The sequence below is a fragment of the Nycticebus coucang genome, chromosome 13 (assembly GCF_027406575.1).
Source record: "Nycticebus coucang isolate mNycCou1 chromosome 13, mNycCou1.pri, whole genome shotgun sequence".
Taxonomy (NCBI): Eukaryota; Metazoa; Chordata; class Mammalia; order Primates; family Lorisidae; genus Nycticebus; species Nycticebus coucang.
Window position 1 is genome coordinate 62,154,562 of NC_069792.1, and position 21,157 is coordinate 62,175,718.

The window sequence follows — 21,157 nt, forward strand, 5'->3', positions numbered from 1 at the left end:
CATTTCCTTTTCTCTAGATTCTAGTACCTTTCTTTCTATGTAGTCATGATCAAATAGTACATTTCCTTGGAATATACATCTCTAACAAAAAGAAAATTGTTTGGTCTAGTTTGGTATACCTTTCACATTGATCATATAGCTGCTTAAATCATAATGTGGTTATAACTCATTTATAACATTAGTGAGCAAATAAGGATTTATCAGCCCAAGTTTGTGACTAACTGAAAAAAAAAATAAATTCTAAGCTCATATTTTCCCAAAGGTAAATTGTGAAAATTTACTTCATTTTCTTAACTAGTAAGGATATTTTGTGAATCTTGAAGTAAAAGGAGATGAGTATTTAGATTTAAATGAAGTTGTCTATAATTTAGTCATCAAAAAGAAAATAATTGATAAACCCAGCTGTCATGTCATTTCCTTTAAAATGCATTATTTCCCCATCATAAAACTACTAGTTAATATAAAATTACTGCTTAATTAAAGATAAGTTAATAAGTGGCTATGGTCTTTTCTTGCTCCTTTCCTCTTTATAAGATCCTTCTTTCTTTTCAGAATGTGAGGTAGCTGATGAGTCTTAGTATTAAGTTAGCACTTAGACTAGAGAGATAGAGAAACCATGTTTTTACATAATGTTCTGTTTCAACTCTAGAAATTATTTAAAGGGTCCCTTTGTTTATTAAACTGCTTCTATATCAGGCGGCGCCTGTGGCTCAGTGAGTAGGGCGCCGGCCCCATATGCCGAGGGTGGCGGGTTCAAACCCAGCCCCGGCCAAACTGCAACAACAAAAAACAAATAGCCGGGCGTTGTGGCGGGCACCTGTAGTCCCAGCTGCTCGGGAGGCTGAGGCAAGAGAATCGCGTAAGCCCAAGAGTTAGAGGTTGCTGTGAGCCGTGTGACGCCACGGTACTCTACCAAGGGTGGTACAGTGAGACTCTGTCTCTACAAAAAAAAAAAAATATAAATAAATAAACTGCCTCTATATCATCAGTGTTCTTTTTCGATTTTATAGTACAGAGTAATACCAATTATATGATATCAGTACCATGCACTAACCAATTGGCCACAGGAGTACTTACTACCAATTATATGGACTCAGTCCCAAAGCAGACCTTTCAGCTTCTTTCTTACCTACTGTATTAATAATAATAATTAGGTGTCATTTATTAATGCTAAGGATATTAATTAAAGTGGCCACATTTAATCCCAGAAGAAACCTATGTGGGTAAGTCTCATTATCCCTTTCTGGGGGAAACAGATAATCAGTGAGGTTGGTTGACTTCCCTAAGGATACATAGCTGGTAGAACCAGAATTTGCATATAATTATAACTTTAAAATTCATGTCCTTCATACAGTATTATGTTGTACTCTCCCTGACCCTGGAACCCTAACATTAGTCAACTGTCTTATGACTAATTTGAAGAAGTTTGGCATTCATCCTAGAAGTGACTGGGCCAGAAAATGTACATTTATCTCTTTTATTATATAATTGGAATTACAATTGGAAAGTACCTGTACTGGCATTTGTGAGTCAGTTGTGGCACAAATGATTGCATATAAAGCTTAAAACAAAACTGAAGATGAAGCCCTGGAGAACACCAATATTGAAAGGGGCAAACAAAATAGGAATCTAGTAAAGGAGATTAAGGAGGAATAGTTGATACATTATTCACTTATTCTATGTCAGATACTGCCTTGCATGGGTTAACTCATTTAACTCCCCCAGTGACTTCACTTTTTACATGTATAAAATGAAGCACTGAAACCTCAGTTTGTCCAAAGGCTCCCTATCCATGGTAGCTGGCAGACATAGAATAACAGATACAAGAAGGCTACAGTTTCAGTTTGTGTTCCTTACCAGCATGTTCGACTGCCATTTTGAATTTTCACATGTCCAGAAAAGTCTGCTGAGTTAATGACTAAAAATTGCCCATGGATTCAGTACTTGGAAAATCAGCTGAAGAAAATGCAGGGAAAACTCTTGAAGAAATCAGCCTGGGTGAATATTTTATGAGGAGGACCCCCCCCGGCCCCGGGCAATTGAAGCAGCATGAAAAATACACTAAAAAGATTCTGCACAGCCAAGAACACAGTAAGTAAAGCAAGCAGACAGCCCTCAGAATGGGACAAGATATTTGCAGGTTGTATCCAACAAAGGTTTAATAACTAGACTCCACAGAGAACTCAAACGTATTAGCAAGAAAAGAACAAGTGATCCCATCTCAGGCTGGGCAAGAGACTTGAAGAGAAACTTCTCTGAAGAAGACAGGCACACGGCCTACAGACACATGAAAAAAATGCTCATCATCCTTAATCATCAGAGAAATGCAAATTAAAACTGCTTTGAGACATCATCTAACTACTGTAAGATTAGCCCATATCACAAAACCCCAAGACCAGAGATGTTGGCATGGATGTGGAGAAAAGGGAACACTTCTACACTGCTGGTGGGAATGCAAATTAATACATTCCTTTTGGAAAGGTGTTTGGAGAACACTTAGAGATCTAAAAATAGACCTTCCATTTGATCCTATAATTCCTCTACTAGGTATATACCCGGAAGACCAAAACTCACATTATAACAAAGATATTTGTACCAGAATGTTTATTGCAGCCCAATCCATAATTGCTAAGTCATGGAAAAAGCCCAAGTGCCCATCGATCCACGAATGGATTAATAAATTGTCGTATATGTATACCATGGAATATTGTGCAGCCTTAAAGAAAGATGGAGACTTTACCTCTTTCATGTTTACATGGATTGAGCTGGAACATATTATTCTTAGTAAAGTATCTCAAGAATGGAAGAAAAAGTATCTAATGTACTCAGCCCTACTATGAAACTAATTAATGGCTTTCATATGAAAGCTATAACCCAGTTATAACCTAAGAATATGGGGAAGGGGGAGGCGAGGGAGGGGCAGGATGGGTGGAGGGAGGGTGATTGGTGGGATTACACCATGGTGCATCTTACGGTGGTACATGTGAGACTTGGTCGATGTGGAATATAAATGTCTTAACACAATAACTGGGAAAGTGCCAGGAAGGCTATGTTAACCAGTGTGATGAAAATGTGTCAAACGATCTATGGAGCCAGTGTATGGTGCCCCATGATCACATTAATGTACACAGCTATGATTTAATAATAAATAAAAAAGGAAAAAAAGAAAATCAGCTGACACTCTCTTCCAAGAAAATTTCTCAGAAGAGGTAGGAATGATACCTGATTGTTCTTGGCTAGAGGAGAAAATAAATGAGATAGAAATACTGAGAGAAAAATAAGTTTCTGACTGAAAGGTAATGTGAGAGAAGGAGTAATTGTAGCTGCGGAAATGTAGGGTCTCAAGCAGAGAGTTTGTCGGTCTGTCTGTCTCTTCTACAAAGAGAATAACTTGAGCTTTTAGCCAGAAGGATAAGAGGTACAAGAGAGAAGAAAAAGAAAAAGTGATTGAGTAAAATTCCCATGGGAAATAAAGGGAATAAAGAAGAATATTCGTTATCGATTCAACTTTTATGTATTAAAAGCCTACCAACTATGTGCCAAACCACGTTCTCAGTACCATGTACATGAGAGTGCAAAAAAAATGACATGACCCGGCCTTCAAAGGTGGAGTGGATTAGCAGAAACCTTATCCTTGAAGAAAAGAAGAGGTGTTTTCTCTAAATAGCTCAGTGAAGGAGGCAGGGCAAATATTAATTTGTTTTATAAATGAAATACTATTAGATTTGTGGGTCTTTTTCCCTGCTCACCTCAGTTCAGATAGCAGAGATGTAAAGTTGAAATCAAAGAGTTTTGGAATCAGTAAGTAGGGATGCTAATTTAGATAAAAGAGAGAGAAGGCAGGAGGCCTGGTTCTCAGCCCTGGTTCAGACCTGCTCAGTCAGAAACCCTAGAGGTGGGAACTTAACATTTTTAAAAAGTTCCCTGGGTGATTCTTCTACACTAAGATGAGAACCCCTGCCTTTAGTCATAGAACTCAGCATTGCTTTTGGCCTGACAGTCAACCATGATATTCCCTGTCCATTTTGCTTACAAAATTACTGTCACTTATAGAGACCTGAGGATAAATTTGTGGACATTTAATTTAAATCAAGACATAAAGTTTCACTTCTTTTTACATTCCTATTTTCTGGCCTATTTAACATTTGTAGATCTCAATTGGGCTATAAGTGAATGAATTTTACTTCTTTACAGTGAATTCCCGAGATATGCCGATTCAGCAATGAGCAGTAAATGGTTCAACATGAGCTGTTCCTTATGTAAACATACAACAGGCCTGACCCAGACTAAATCAATTTAAAAAGGAAAACATTAAAGCTATGTTTCCTGTTACATACTTAAAGTCTTCTTTGGTTCCTGTGATTACATTATTGACCAACTATTGCAGACTTTATCCTCCTACACCACCTGCTGAATGGTTCAAATGGTATGGGAGAAGAGTTTCGGAAGGGCAAAGCAATTACAATTATAACTCCTACATTTTAGCCAATAAAGCAGCTTTTTGTGTTAAGGGTAAGGAAGTTATGGGCATCATGACTCACCCCCCTTTCCTGATTTGAATTGCTAAAAGGTTTTAAAGGCTGCAGTGAGGAGAGAGAGCAAAGTTCCTAGAGTGTAGAGAAGTATGTGAATTTGAGATACGAAAATTTAATTCCTATTTATGATAGCAAATATTTCTAGGAAAATTTTAAGTAGGAAATGGAACAATAATAAAGTTTTATTATAAGGTATTTACATTATGTTTTTTAAGGCATTCATTGTTAAATTAGGCATTCTGGTCCTCACTGTGTTAGTGCCCTAGTGAAGTATCATTCTATTAGAATTCTTTGCTCTAATTATTCTGCAGTTGTTTCTTGTGCTGTGAAAACTTGGGGCATTAAATCAAAGCTCTCTTGAATAAAATATAGTTTTATTTTTGGCATTGTAATCCAATTGCTTTTCAGCCTTTTTTAAGTAAAAAGAATAAAGCTTTTTGCTTAGGGAAAATAGTATTTTAAAAACTAAAATGATTTCCAAGTTTTGAAAAAATAAAAATAAATCATTTTTTAATCTTATACCTATAACTCCATATAGTCATATCTTAAAAAATCTAGTGTACTATGAGATATGAAATATATCTTTCAGAAGACATCTTGCTCTAATAGCACTTAATAAAAGTTAATGTTCCTCAGAAATGTATGCAATTATGATTTGCGACTCAAAAATAAATTTTTTTAAGGTTAATGTGTAGTATTTGAAAATATTTTGAGGGCAGCGCCTGTAGCTCAGTCGGTAAGGCACCAGCCCCATATACCGAGGGTGGCGGGTTCAAACCCGGCCCTGGCCAAACTGCAACCAAAAAAATAGCTGGGCGTTGTGGAGGGCGCCTGTAGTCCCAGCTACTCGGGAGGCTGAGGGAAGAGAATCACTTAAGCCCAGGAGTTGGAGGTTGCTGTGATCTGTGTGAAGCCACGGCACTCTACCGAGGGCCATAAAGTGAGACTCTGTCTCTACAAAAAAAAAAAAATATATATATATATTTTGAATGTTTTCTTTGGTATTAAGAACAAGCAAAATGATTTGAATATTCTATAATAATGGCCATTGGTTTTAAGTATGTATATAACAAAATAGGAGAATAGTTTGTACTTTAAAGATTAGCTACTATTTCAACTTGCAAAAAAATTCACGTATTTTTCAGAAAGTAAAGTAAATAATTGTATTAGCAGTATATTTTCTCTAACTGTAAAGAATTGAAAATATGTCATGGGGATTATATAATAAGAAAGAAAAGTTGGAGTTTTATTTTCTAAGTCTGAAAAACAGCTACACTGTATTTATTTTTATCAGAGTAAAATAAAACCAAACTTGTAATGTTGGTACATATTCGCTAATTTTTTAAAGTAGTCTTTGTGTTAACCAAAACCAATAAGCCAAGTGGCCTACCTTTATAATTTGTAATATAAACTTTAATTTTATACTTGGGAGACTGCCTGCATAGCAAATACATTGATGTTTCCTGGTTTCAAGATCTTAGAAGGCTAAGAATTGTTGAAGAAATGGTGTTTTTTAAAGATGAAAGTATATTTTTAATTGGCCTAAATTTTCTACAATAAACTCTTTTTGGCTTAGAAAGCAAGAGTTTATTGCTTACAAACAAGCATGGTTTTAAAATGTTTTTAGATTGAGGAAATAGATCAAATTAAAAATGTGAGTAAAATTTATTGAGTTGGATTTATTAAATTGAGGGTCAGTGGTGTGTTCTCTGCTCAGCTTTCTTTTTTTTTTTTCAGAATGCTAATACAGGTTTTATCCAATTAAGTCTGTCTTCTTTTTGCTTTATTGTTGTTTTACTTATGTTTTTTATTTTGTGTTTGTTTGTGGGGTATTTGTTTTTGTTTATTGAGTCTTGCTCTGTTTCCCAAGCTAGAGTGCAGTAGTGGCTCACTGCAACCTGGAACCTCAAACTCCCGGGCTTGAGGGATCTTTCTGCCTTAGCCTCCCCCAGTAGCTGGGACTCTGGGTACCCGCCACTAAACTTCGCTAAGTTTTCTATTTTTGTAGAGACAGTCTCATCCTTGCTCAGGCTGATCTCAAAATGCTGGCCTTAAGGGATTCTCCTGCCTCAGTCTCCTGAAGTGCCAAGATCATAGGCATGAGCCACTGTGCCTGGCCTCCTTATACAGAAACAGAAGACAGATTCAGTATAAGATGATATTTTTTTCTGATGCATTTTCATTTTTGTAATGTGATGATTTCTATGCCAGTCTTTATGTCTTATCTCACTTAATATTTATAATTAAGAATAAAACCCATGGGCAGCGCCTGTGGCTCAAAGGAGTATGGTACCAGCCCCATAAGACCCAGGTTTTCCTCTGCTCCTGACTTCTATGCTACTGGATAATTTATATAACATATTTGGCAGGGGAGAAAATGCCAGTTTGCAAAGGAGAGTCTAAACTATGGGCCATACCTCTTCACTCCCCAAAGCTGGGCCTGGTACAGATCTCTGATGCTTTGTAAAGGAGGGTCTGCCTGCCTTTAGCTTGAAGTCTCTGTTGCCTTGTAGCATTGGTTCCTCTCTTGCCTTTCTCCTCACCCGCTGTTCAGAGCCTCTTCAGAGTTTCAGGATGTGTCATTCTCTCATACCATTGGCCTTTGATCCTATTCTTTCCTTTTTCTGATCTTCTTCATTGTATGAAATGAGAAGACTGGGATTTTTTGAACTTGTTTCAAAACATAAGAGGAACATTGCCTTCCTCTTGCCTTGGCTTCCCAAGTCTAGTCAAGTGTTCCTTCTGTGTGCTTCTGTAACCTTTTATATCATTATTATTTTATAATTGTTTCCCAACCCTCCACTAGCCTGTGAGCTCAATGAGAACAGGAACCATACAGGGAGCTGGGATTTCTAGGGCCTATCAAAAGACTTGACATACACATCTTTTGGGGGCAGGATGCAAGTATGAGAGGGACCTTACCTAACAAACGCAATCAATATAACCTGGTTCTTTGAATGAATGAATCACCTCAATGAATCCCCAACAGTAAAAAAAAAAAAAAACCTTAACATACAGTGCCATATTTACCTGTTAAACGAATGAATACAAGTTAGGTTTAGAGAAAGGGATGCTTTGAGAGGAGGATATAGTTTTGTCATTCTTAACTAAGGCTAGGAATAGGAAAGAACTTGGTTGCTTTCTACCCTGTATTAAATTACTAGAATTTTCATAGTATCAGGATATAATTTTAAAATAGGGTCATTTTCATGTAGAAAAGGCACTGTACAAGGAGAGTAACGTTATACTTGTGGAAGAAATGGGAGGACAATCTTTGTATTAATCCCATGGTGAAAGGACAAGAAATATCTTCTAGGGACAGTGGTCACTAGTAGAGGTTTCTTTTTTTCCATAGCAAGTTGTAGAATCCACCCATTGTGGATCTGTTTGATCTCCACAGCATCATAGTATGTTTGGCCTTCTATCTTTATCTTTTTTTCTTCTTTCTGGAAGTTTGTCCTTTTTTGGCTTTCTTGATCTTCTCCTTTTTATTTCATTAATTTCTGTTCTATATCCTTCCCTTTTTTCTTTTCGGTTTATTCTGCCTTTTTTGTTTAGCTTATTAATTTTGAGCCTTTTCTTTTTACTAAACTAGCATTTTAGAAAATAAATTTTTCTCTAAGTGCCACTTTAATTACATCCCACAACCTTTAATGCATAACATTCTGCTTTTAAATATTTATTCATTTCTATAATGATTTTTTTGACCAATGAGTGACTAATTTAGAAATTCGCTTTTAAATTTCCAAACATAGACAATTTTTTAGTCCTCTTCTTTTTCTTAATGACTAGGATCTACAGAGAATAGTTTTTCAGTTCTCTTCTTTAATAAAATATCTAGCTGAATTATAATTTGCTCTGAGAGTATATTCCGTATGATATTAATTCTCTGAAATGTGTTGAGGCTAGCTTTATGGCCTAACACTTCAGTTCCCAGCCAACAGATACTGGTCTGTATTTACCGTGTCCCATCTCTGGCATCCCAGCCTGAGCTCTGCAGCCTGTCAGATATGTAGGACAGTCACTTCTCATGGAGCCAGAACCCTAATTAAAATGCTCATGCCAGGGAACTACATTGTGCACTGCTTGTGAGACTCTAATGCCTAATGATCTGAGGTGGAGACTGTGCACTCCTTGTGAGATTCTAATGACTGATACACTTGAATCATCCTGAAACCACCTCCACACTCTGTGTGGAAAAATAGTCATCCATGAAAGCTGTCTCTGTGCTAAAATGGTTATGACCACTGTCATACACGTAGTGCATTTTTGTAAATGTTACTGTGTGCTTAAGAAAAAGCCTTGTTGTCTACTTGTATTCTGTAAATGTCTGCTTCATCAAATATGATTTTCAAATAGTCACATTTTTTTTTATCTGCTTAATGGGTTAAAATTTTGCACAATAGATGATAGGTTTGTTATTTTTTCTCTCTTAGAGCAATCAGTTTTTCTTTGAATGTTTTGAGGTTATTTTTACAAATAAATATAGAATTATCTTAACTTCCAGATGAATAGAATCTTTCATTTTCAGGTGGAAACTGAAACTCTTATTTTTTAGTAGGGTTAAAGTCTATGTTGTGTAATGTCAATGTAATGACTTCATCTTTCTTTTGGTGGTTGCCTAGTATGTATTTTTCCATTTGTTGACTCTAACCTAAAGTTTTAGGTCTCATAAGAAACAGAATATAGGCCAGGTGCAGTAGCACTCTAGGAGGTTGAGGCTGGTGGATCACTTGAGCTCAGGAGTTTGAGACCACTCTGAGCAAGAGGGACCCCCAGCCCTAGTAAAAAATAGAAAAACTATCTGGGTGTGGAGTCCATGCCTGTAATCTCAGCTACTGGGGCAGCTAAGGCAGGAGAATTGCTGGAACCCAGGAATTTGAGGTTGCTGTGAGCTACAATGATTCCGTGATACTCCACCCAGGGCGACAGAGTAATACTCTCCCCAGGGTGACAGAGTGAGACTCTGTCTAAAAAAAAAAAGAAGGAAAGAAAGAGAGAAAGAAGGGAAAGAAAAGAAACAATATTATTTATTAAATCCAATCTGACATTTTTTATCTTTTTACTACAGTGTTCAAATCATTTATATTTACTTTAATTATTATTGTAGTTGGATTTATTTATATCTATGTGCATTCTATTTGCACAGTTTTGTTTTTCTTACATTCTAATTTTTATTCTATTTGGAATTTGTATGTTCCATGCTTATTATTTTAGTAACTAATATTTAGTGGTCTTTTAGTTCATGTATATAATTTTAGCAAGTCTGAAGGTAATATCTTTGCCTTCCTCCCCAGCAAGAACCTTAGAACACTTTACCTCAAATTACCTGGTCTCCTAATTTATATAGTTTAACTTTCCAGTGTCTTATTTTTAGCCAGTCTTACCCTCACAATTTATGTATCATTATTATTACTGATTTAGATATTTTATTTAGATTTATGCATATATTGACCTGTGTTTTCCTTTTCATTACTTCTTAGAATTCCTTGAGCTGTCTGGATTTCAAGTTCGGCATTTTTTCAACATTTGTGGAATAATTCTCAGATATTATATCTTCAAATAATTCCTCTTCCATATATCTTGTATTATCTTTCTCAAGTTCCAAATAGGCATTTTTGTAGGCCTTCTCCCTTTTTTTCTATGTATCTTAACGCTCTGCCATGTATAATATTTCTTTGCCTCTTTGGATTACATTCTGTATTTCTTTGAATCTTTCTTTTAATTTACTATCACTTTAGTTGAGTTTAATCTACTTGAGTTTTAATTCCATTCTCCTCTATAGTTGTACCTGGTTCTTATTAAGATCTTATTCTGTGCTCATATTGTGCAGATGCTTTTTTACTTTTTAAATAGTATTTTATAATTCATGGCTGCTAATCCACTGTTTTTGAGGTCTTTGAGGATGTGCTTCTTTTGCCCATTGCTTCTGCTGTCTCTCATGGTACCTTGCTGTCTAGTGTGAGCTGGGAATTTTGTCTGCATTTCATTTTACTTAGAATCTGATCTCTGGAAGTCCTTTCAGTTCAAATTTAGTTCATCCCAAGAAAATCTGCTTTCACCTTTGCCTGTCATCTGGAGCACTGTCTGCGTGGGGCAAGCCTCTTCAGATTGAAATTTTGTTCATACCATAGTTGAGACTCAGACTCCCAGGTGCTGGCCTTATGATTATAAAATGTTGAAGAGTTGTTTTTTGGTTTTTGTATTTATTTGGAGTTTTTGCCTTTTTTTGTTTGTTTGTTTCTTCACCTATGGGTAATTTCAAGACCAATACTTTGGCAGGTTACCTTACTATTTCTGCATGGCCATTAAGAGAATTTTTTAAAAAATACTTACAGATTCATGGGGAATTAGATATATTGTGTGTGTGTATATATATATATATGTACATAATATATGTATATTAAATGTATATAATATATGTATATTAATATGTATATGTATATTATGTACATATATATGTACATAAATATATATATTTATGTGTATATATATGTGTGTGTATATACACACATATATATACACATAAATATATATATATATGTAAGTAGATATAAAATAAAATCTTGTGTGCATTTCACCTGGTTTGCCTCACTGGTAACTTTTTGCATAATAACAGTACAATAATCAAGACCAGGAAGTTGACATCAGTATAATCAATACACAACTGTATTCAGCTTTACATTCACTTATTTGTGTTTATGTCTGTATTATTCTATGCAGTTGTCAGATGTACAGATTTGTGTAACCACCATCACAATCAAGATATAGAGCTGTTCCATCACCACAGAGCTCCCTTGAATGGGATGTTTCTGATTCTCCCTTTTGCTGCTGGTAAATTCTAAGTAGATTCTAAGTAAAATGAAATACAGACAAAATTCCCAATTCACAAAAGACAGAAGCAATGGGCAAAGAAACAGATCCTCAAAGATTCCCCCCCAAAGTGGATTAGAAGACATGAATTATAAAATACTATTTAAAAAGTAAAAAGGCATCTTCAAAATTTGAGCACAAAATAAGATCTTAATAAGAACCAGGTACAACTACAGAGGAGTATGGAATTAAAACTCCCTTGGTAACTTCAGCTTTATGTGAAGGGTACCCTATTAAATAGATTCATCACTTAAAATGTAGAAAGTATTGGCTGTTTTAAAGTAAATGAATATAATTTTTATATGAGGAGTAATAATCTAGGGAAATAGGCTAGATTATCAATTGCCAAAGATATTTTCTGACTGTCAGAATTTGGGCGGACCTAAAGATTTGTGTCAGTTTAAATCAGTGAATTTAAATAGCATGTACTGATTGCTAGATAGGCTTGGTAGTTCCTGACCTTAGGAAATTTGTGGTGTAGTGGGGGAGATTGATAAGTCATTGTGACGTTATTGTATTTACAATTGTAAATAAACCCTAAGAACAACTATTCAGGAGGGAGGGCATCTGGAGAAAGGGTAGTCAAGAAAGGCTTCATAGAAAAAGTGATATCTGAGCTGGGCCTTTTAAGAATTAATGGAATTATACCAGTGTTCAGATGAAACCAGAGCTTTCTACCATAGAAAGGCTCTCAGAATGTTACTCCTCCCCACCTTCACTAATTCTTTTTCTGTTTATCCAAATGGCAAATTGAAAGGGTTCATGACTCAAATTTATGCACCCTATGTCTAATGCAATTCTGGTTTAATGTAAAACTTCAGGTCATCTTTTCTTGCATGTGCATTCCTAAATTGTAATTTTTCTAAGTTAGAAAAAAGAAAAAGAAAACTAGGTTCAGCTCTTAGCTTAGGAATTCACCCTTCTCAGTTCTGTGCATGCTGCTATGTCTTGTTGACCAGTGCCCATTTATTTTCCTCCATCCCCTGTTGGTAATTCCCTGTAACATCTCACTACCCATGCTGCCTGCTTGTTCAAGTCCTGCCCTCTCCTTGCTCCTCTCTTTGCTAGAATTCACTAATGTCAGCCTAAGGGCCTTGCCTGGCCTATTGCATGTCATCTCCAATCCTAAGCAGCTGGCCCAGATACCTATCATCTTGAGTCTGAGTAGTCATTCACTGTCCATTATCATTTGACCAGTCTCTGGAAGTGGGTGTGCTCACCTGCACTACTTTGTTAGCCAACCAAAGCATAGACTTAATCAGACTTTTACCTTTTTTCCTATAATTTTCTCAGTAGGACCCAGGACTCCGTCTACCACCCCCAGTAATTAGTTTCATTAGTGTTTAGTTGATGTAACTAATTTTTTTCTAATGAATATAATTGAAGCTTTTTTCAGTATCTCTTCTAGTAAATTTATTTTTATCCTCCATGTTAGTTTAACTTTTCTGCTGATAAAAGCTTTCATAGGGGCCAAATATTATTTCCCTTTTGATTACTCACAATAAAGCTTTTTTGAATCAACAAAACTTACCATCATGTAAAAAACAATTTTAGACGCAGACAGGTTTCTCTGGCTCCTGATTTGTGTTCTTCCTACTTTAGCATACTGCCTTGCTATTTTTACTCTAAAACCTTCCTGGAAATTTTTAACTATTTGTTTCAATTAATTTAGCTTAAAGCTACAGATAATTTTATTCATTGCTAACCAGTGCATCTAGTAAGATCAAAGTTGTACATTCCAACTCTATATCGTAAACCTTGGCATTATTATACATCAGTAACCTTGTAGTTCTCTTAGCAATTTAGTCTATATGATAGCTGAGTTATATAAAGAACAAAGAGCAAGGGCTAAGGGAGTGAAATAGATGAACAAGCTTCCATCACCTTTTCTAACAAAGAAATCATACATTCTCATAGTGCTGCGGAAAAGAATCATACATTCTCATAGTGCCGCGGAAGGTAGATGATTAGCATTGGAAAGAGGTTGTTTTTTTTTTTTTTTTTTGGGGGGGGGGCTTGCAGTTTTTGGCCAGGGCTGGGTTTGAACCCACCACCTCTGGCACATGGGGCAGGCGCCCTATTCCTTTGAGCCACAGGCACTGCCCTGGAAAGAGTTTTGAGTAAAACAAACAAATAAAAACCTTGACTTTAAATTGTAATTTCATTACATATTATTAAATAGCTTTGTAACGTAGGCTGTATTTCAACCTCTTTGAATTGTTTTCTCTTTAGTAAAAATGGACATAATCATAGAACCTCAGCATCTCAGGGATTGAAATCATGTATGCAAAAGTACTTAGAAAAAGACTACAGTGTCAGGAATAGCATAAGATATCATTATAAAGTAGATCACTATAATTTTGGATACATTTTCAAGTCATAAAATATGGTAACTTCCTAAATGTCTCCTAGTTGTGATAAACCTAGTTTATTCATCAGTAATACAAAGAAAAATGGCAAGATACTCTATTAGTGAACAAAATAAACATAGAATGTTTATATTAGTTTCCTTTTTTTTTCTTTTTTTCCTTTTTTACTGCCTTTACAGGAGAGCCTTGAATTTAGGAATTCTTCGAGATCCTGGATCAGAAATTGAAGATAGACAATACCAAATAGACCTGCAGTCCATCAATATTGGTACTGCACAGTGGGATCAACTAAAACCAGAGAAGGAAAGTGGTACAGGAGGGGTGCTAACAGAAAGTGAAAGGAATTCTCAAAATCCAGCCCTGGAGTGGAATATGGCCAGCAGGTAGGAAATGATTGAGAAACTTTCCATAATTTCTAATAATACTTCATTGCCAGAAGAACAGTTGATGATACAATCTTTAGCATATCCATCCTGAGGTGTATTACTTCTGCTGTTCATTACAAATGTAAAATAAATTCTGTAATTGTAGCTGATGATTTTGCTTAGAAACCCACTTGTCCTACCAGTGTTATATAGTGATTATTACACATGTTTAGAGTTGGGTCAAGATTTTTTTTTTTAATCTTAAACTATTGATGAAATAATCCACTTTTCCCTAAAGGCTACAATATATTACATTTAGAGTTAATTACACACACACCCCCACCTTTTTTTTGGAAACAAGGTCTCACTCTGTTTCTCAGGCTAGAGTGCAATGGTACAATTGTAGCTCACTGCAGTCTTGAATTCCTGGGCTCAAGCCATCTTCCTGCCTCAGCTTCCTGAATAGCTGTGGCTGCAGGAGCGTACTACCACACAAGGCTAAATTTTTATTTATTTATTTATTTATTTTTATAGAGATAGTTTGCTATCTTGCCCAGGCTGGTCTTGAATTCCTATGCCTCAAGCCATCCTCCCTCCTGTTCTTCCCAAAGTACTAGGATTGCAGGCATGAGCCATTGTGCCTGGCCTATTTATCTATAGCTTATTATTATTTAACTTATTATCTTATTAACAATAAGGGGAGAAAAGTAATAAATAGTGTGTGAGGTTATGTTTAAGTTAGAGTATAGGGAAAATCATGACTTTCTGGATCTGGGTTTTTTTCCCCATCTGGTTTAACTAAAAGCATTTCTATATGCAGATAACTTTTTTTTTTTTTAGAGAGACAGTCTTACTCTGTAACCCTGAGTAGAGTGCTGTGATGTTACAACTCACAAAGTCAACAACCTCAAAGTCTTGAGCTCAAAAGATCCTCTTGCTTCAGCCTCCCAAGTAGCTAGAACCACAGGCACCTTCCACAGTGCCTGACTTGTTTGTGTTTTGGGTTGTTTTACTTTTCTTTACTTTTCTTTTTTTTTATTTTTAGTAAAGACAGGGTCTCACTATTGCTCAGGCTGAACTCCCGAGTTCAAGCGATCCGCCTGCATCGGCCTCCCAAAGTGCTAGGATAACAGAAATGAGCCACCACGCCCAGCCAACAGAGAACATTTTTAAAGGAATTAGTCCTGAATATGAACTGTTAAGATTTATAGAGAGCCCCTGCCATCTTACCCAGGCTATTCATGGTTCTCAACAGACAGACAGGTAGAATTGTTTGCTAAAAAGAAGGCATTAGGCATTAATGCTACTTTTTATGTTGTAAATCTGGAAATCTTTAGATTTTTAAGACAGTTTATTTTTCATTTACTTATAAGTTTGAATCAGTAACTTCTGTTGCTTATGATATACCATGGTGGTTTGTTGATTGAATTTCTTTTTTTTTTATTTTATTATTATTATTTTTTTATTGTTGGGGATTCATTGAGGGTACAATAAGCCAGGTTACACTGATTGCAATTGTTAGGTAAAGTCCCTCTTGCAATCATGTCTTGCCCCCATAAAGTGTGACACACACCAAGGCCCCACCCCCCTCCCTCCTTCCCTCTTTCTGTTCCCCCCCCATAACCTTAATTGTCATTAATTGTCCTCATATCAAAATTGAGTACATAGGATTCATGCTTCTCCATTCTTGTGATGCTTTACTAAGAATAATGTCTTCCACGTCCATCCAGGTTAATACGAAGGATGTAAAGTCTCCATTTTTTTTAATGGCTGAATAGTATTCCATGGTATACATATACCACAGCTTGTTAATCCATTCCTGGGTTGGTGGGCATTTAGGCTGTTTCCACATTTTGGCGACTGTAAATTGAGCTGCAATAAACAGTCTAGTACAAGTGTCCTTATGATAAAAGGATTTCTTTCCTTCTGGGTAGATGCCCAGTAATGGGATTGCAGGATCAAATGGGAGGTCTAGCTTGAGTGCTTTGAGGTTTCTCCATACTTCCATCCAGAAAGGTTGTACTAGTTTGCAGTCCCACCAGCAGTGTAAAAGTGTTCCCTTCTCTCCACATCCACGCCAGCATCTGCAGTTTTGAGATTTTGTGATGTGGGCCATTCTCACTGGGGTTAGATGATATCTCAGGGTTGTTTTGATTTGCATTTCTCTAATATATAGAGATGATGAACATTTTTTCATGTGTTTGTTAGCCATTCGTCTGTCGTCTTTAGAGAAAGTTCTATTCATGTCTCTTGCCCATTGATATAAGGGATTGTTGGCTTTTTTCATGTGGATTAATTTGAGTTCTCTATAGATCCTAGTTATCAAGCTTTTGTCTGATTGAAAATATGCAAATATCCTTTCCCATTGTGTAGGTTGTCTCTTTGCTTTGGTTATTGTCTCCTTAGCTGTACAGAAGCTTTTCAGTTTAGTGAAGTCCCATTTGTTTATTTTTGTTGTTGTTGCAATTGTGATTGAATTTCTTTAAAACGTTTTGTGCAGACTTTGTTGTCTGCCTTTTGTAGTGGTGATTGCTTTGGTTCTGCCCATGTCTTGGCAATAATAATAGATGATACAATGATTAACGCTATACCTACCTTATTTAACTTAACTTCCACAATAATGCTCCTAGGTAAGAACTGTTATTTTCCCTGGTTATTCATGAAGAAGCAGGCCTGCAAAAGATAAATAATTTACCTAAAACCAAATAGTAAAATGTAGTTTGTACTCCTTAGCATGGCTTTACAAGGTCCTTCCTCTTCTTATGCCTTTGCATGTGATCTTCTCTTTACCTGGAACTGTCTTAACCCACCCTCTCACTTGCCTAATTTCCATCATTTATCAAGTCTCAGAGTAGACATCCTAGCATATTTTATTCTATTTACATGTCTGAGACCTGAGGACAGAGGTCCTTTGGCAGCCCACATAGTCAGCCAAAGTAAATTTCAGGAGGAGGATGCAATTATAGAGCCATAAGCAAATAACTTGCCCAACAGCTGGGGAATGCATATTTTCATCATGAAGAGAGGATCTGGGTGGCACAACACAGAATTAGCTACACCAGTTATAATCTCTAAATATTATATCAACAGGCATCAACTCCCTTATTCCTCTCTTATTTACACAGTTGTCAGATTTAGGAGGTGCTTAATTTCGAAACTGAAGGTTATTATGTCTTTAAAAACTAATCACAAATTCTGTCATCAAAGATGAGCCTTTTTCCTAGGAAATTTTATAGACAGCCTCAAGTATATCTCTCCTATTCATTCTTTAATTTATTTAACAAACACGTATGTGTGTTTTAATGATTAGTTGAAGTAATTCTGCTAAGAATTCTACCATAAAATTCTGCTGTACCATTTAAGGTGAACATTTAGTACATTCATAATATTGTGCAACTATCATTCTATTTCTAAAACATTTTCTTGAATTCATAGTATGTAGGTTCATTAATGTTGTAACATATATCAATACTTCATTCTTTTTATGACCAAATAATATTCATTCTACTGTATATATACAGATAGTCCCTGATCTACGTTGGTTCAACCTAAAATTTTTCAACTTTGTGGTCATTGTGATAGCAAAGCAATAATGCATATAATAGAAACCGTACTTTGAGGACCTATATGACCATACAGGTCAATGACCATTTTGCTTTTTGCTTTCACTATGATAGTCAATAAATCCAGAGATATTTAACAATTTATTAATAACAATAAAGTGTTGTATTCTATGATTTCATACAAATGTAGTGTAATGTAAGTGTTCGTTGTCTATTTAAGGTAGACTAGGCTAAACTATGCTATTTGGAAGTTTAAGTTTATTAAATATATTCTCAACTTACAGTATTTTCAACTTATTATGGGCTTATCAGTATGTAATTCCATCATAGGTTTTCATGCCACAATTCATCTATCCATTTATCCTTTGATAGACATTTGAGCTGTTTCTGCCTTTCAGCTATAGTCAAAAACGTTACTGTTGACATTAGTATACCTGTTCAAGTACCCATTTTCAACTATTTGGATATGTACCCCCGAACAGAATTACAGGCTCATACAATTTTATGTTCAACTTTTAAGGAACTACCAAACTCTTTTCCGTGGTGGCTGAACCATTTTATGATATATCCCTATCGGCAATGTTTCACGATTCCACCTTCTTCACGTTCTTGCCGACATACTTAACTCTCCTTTTTTACTTTTTTTAAACTAACACCACTTAATTGGGTATGAGGTGGTACTTCATTGTGGTTTTGATTTATATTCCTACAATAATGATTTTGAGTAGCTTTCATGTATTTTTTTGCTATTGATATATTTTCTTTGGAGAAATATTTACTTAAGTCCTTTGTTTAGCCCTTTTCAAATTGAACTCTTTGTCCTTTCGTTGATAAGTTGTAAGACTTCTTTACTCTGGATACTATACCCTTATCAGATGTATGATTTAAAAATGATCTTTTAATTTCATTGATAATGTCTTTTGGTACACCAGTTTATAATTTCGATGAAGTTTAATTGATCTATTTTTTTCCTTTTGTTGCCCCTGCTTTTTGTATTATATCTGAGGATCCATTGCCAAATACAAGGGCATAAAAATTTAATCTTGAATCTTCATTCTAACAGTATTCTGGGTTTAGCTCTTATTTTTAGGTCAGTGATCCATTTTGAGTTTTTGTGGGGGGTTTTTATGAAGTTTTTTTTTTATATGTGGTATGAGATAAAGATCCAGCTTCGTTCTTTTACATGTGAATATCCAGTTGTCCTGGCATCATTTGTCAAGGAGATTATTCTTTCCCTGTTGAATCTTCTCACTACCCTTGTCAAAGATTATCATAGACTTTCGAATGACCAGTGTACATCATTGAAGGTATATTATATCAGAGAAACAAATGAAATAATTTCTAACATTCCTGTCCTTTAAGGAGTTCAGCATCCTGTCAAAAAGACAAAATCATTAATTACCCATTAGAGTGTGACATGGAAAATGCTATGAAAGACAAATATGGGATAATTAGACTTACAGAAGAACCACATCCAAACCAGGATAAACACATTCTGTGCACATAGGATATCTCTGCATTGACATAAAGAAAATAATAAATTAATGCAAAATTGACTTAAGTACAAAATAGAAGATGTGAATAGAGAAATAGATGATTAATTCTATGGATGGGGTTTCAGGAAAGTTTTCACAAAGTCAGTGGCTTTTGAATTTATTTCCACAGGTATTAGTAGCAGGAGAGTGAAGAGAGGGTTTGAACTAGGGAAGTAGAAGATGAAGAGACTAGAAGTGTGAACGTATGGCATGCTTTATTTGATTCTGAACATCCAGCATGTAATAATGTGCTTGGCACAGGTGTTTAATAAAGGCTTGAGTTAATTAATGAAAGATTGAATGCTTAGATGATTAAGTAGAGCTAATAAATCAAGTAGATGAATTTGAATGTTTTTGAGAGATGTTGATTCAAATGAAGACAAGAAATTTTAGATCTGGTGTAACTTAATTCTGATAATTGATCTTACTAGAAGTATAAATAGGACCTTAACATAATTCCATTTTGTTTTTTAATAGATATTTTAGATAAAATTCAAAAGCTATAGAAAGAGACACAATCAGAAATAAGTTGCTCCCTCCACTGGCCAATATTAAACAGCAATATTTTTTCTTTTTTTTTTTCTAGAATGAGAAAGTACGTTTTATTAACAAATATCTATGCTAATAGCCAACAGGCTCCTAGGAAGATAGAGGCAAGAAAAATAATGCATCTTCTAAAATCAAATCTGCTTGTAGGTTTAACTCAGAGTAGCCCATCCCATTTGGACCACAGGTGGGAGAGTCTGCTATGGAATAGTCTCACTGACATTGGACAAACAACTGGAAAAAATTTTACTCCCCAGCTCTAAATACTCACAGTGACTCACAGCTGGCTTTTAAGGTGGATTGTAAACATCAGTGCTTGTGCCTTAATTGTATTGACTTAATTGTATTATGCCTTGAGTTGACTAAGTAGAGCACTTTTCACACTCCTTTTATGCCACTTGTAGAATTGGTTCCAACGTCTTATAAACAGCAATCTTTATAGAGGTTTTCATTCATTCCTTCTGGATACATCACTCAAATTTTATCTTTAATTGTGATGCATTTCTATTTGTATGCTGGGGGCAGGGGAGTAGGGAGGGAAGTTAAGTATGGGGAATCATCAGATTTTAAAACTGGTAGATCTTCTGCTTCTAAAACCCTAATTTTTTTTATTTTCTGCTGAAGGAATAGATCATGATTCAATCAAAGGAACAGAACCACTGTATTAGAGAGTAAGGGATTTATTTTAGGAATAAAATCTTACCCAATTGTGGATGAAGCTGAGAAGAGTCTAAAAGAGGGATGGAGGATCCAAGAAGTCACAACCAACCCTCTTGAACCTCTTGACCTGGGTAAAGATACCAGAGATTTCAGAGACCAGGAACACTCATCTGCTGGAGTGGGACCACAAGAAGGCTGGTAGAACAGTCAGTGGGAGGCTGTTGCCTCTGCATCTGGGTGCAGCCTAGAGTTGCTGTCAACAGGGCCAGTGGTCAGGAGGAGGAGGAGAAGGAGGTCACAGAGCCATGGAGAGTGAGGACAAGCTAGGATGTGCTAGCTCCTTTCCAATCTGGTTTTCACTGCATTTAAACCATGGTAACTTTCAGAGACTATTGACTATTATTCTTACATCCAAATCTTGTGCAGGTTTCTCTTTGGACAAACTCTTAGCAAGTCATTACATAAGTAAAACAAAACCACTACAGGAAACTAAGTTTGAGGAGGTTCCCTTGGCTTGATCAATGTCACTAAAAAATAGAGCTAATTCTAGAACTGTGGTTCTCTTACTCTTAGTCAACTACTTTTCTATTTAAGGTTCTGACCCCACAGGCTTATGCTGAAGTTCATTGTTAGCTAGTCACTTTTTTCTTTTTCTCTTAGCAACCGTCTTTGCTACATCTGGGTTTATTTTATAATCAGAGGAAATGAAGT

General features: G+C 35.7%; 1 protein-coding gene across 7 annotated transcripts in view; it reads left to right on the top strand.

The window, feature by feature from the left end:
• Positions 1-21,157, top strand: part of VPS13B (vacuolar protein sorting 13 homolog B) — a 980,186-nt gene that overhangs the window by 580,673 nt on the left and 378,356 nt on the right. For all 7 annotated transcript variants that reach the window (XM_053558614.1, XM_053558617.1, XM_053558615.1 and 4 more), the window contains one exon: positions 13,957-14,160. In XM_053558614.1, coding sequence (XP_053414589.1) covers positions 13,957-14,160 — 204 coding nt within the window. The remainder of the gene's footprint in view (positions 1-13,956; positions 14,161-21,157) is intronic.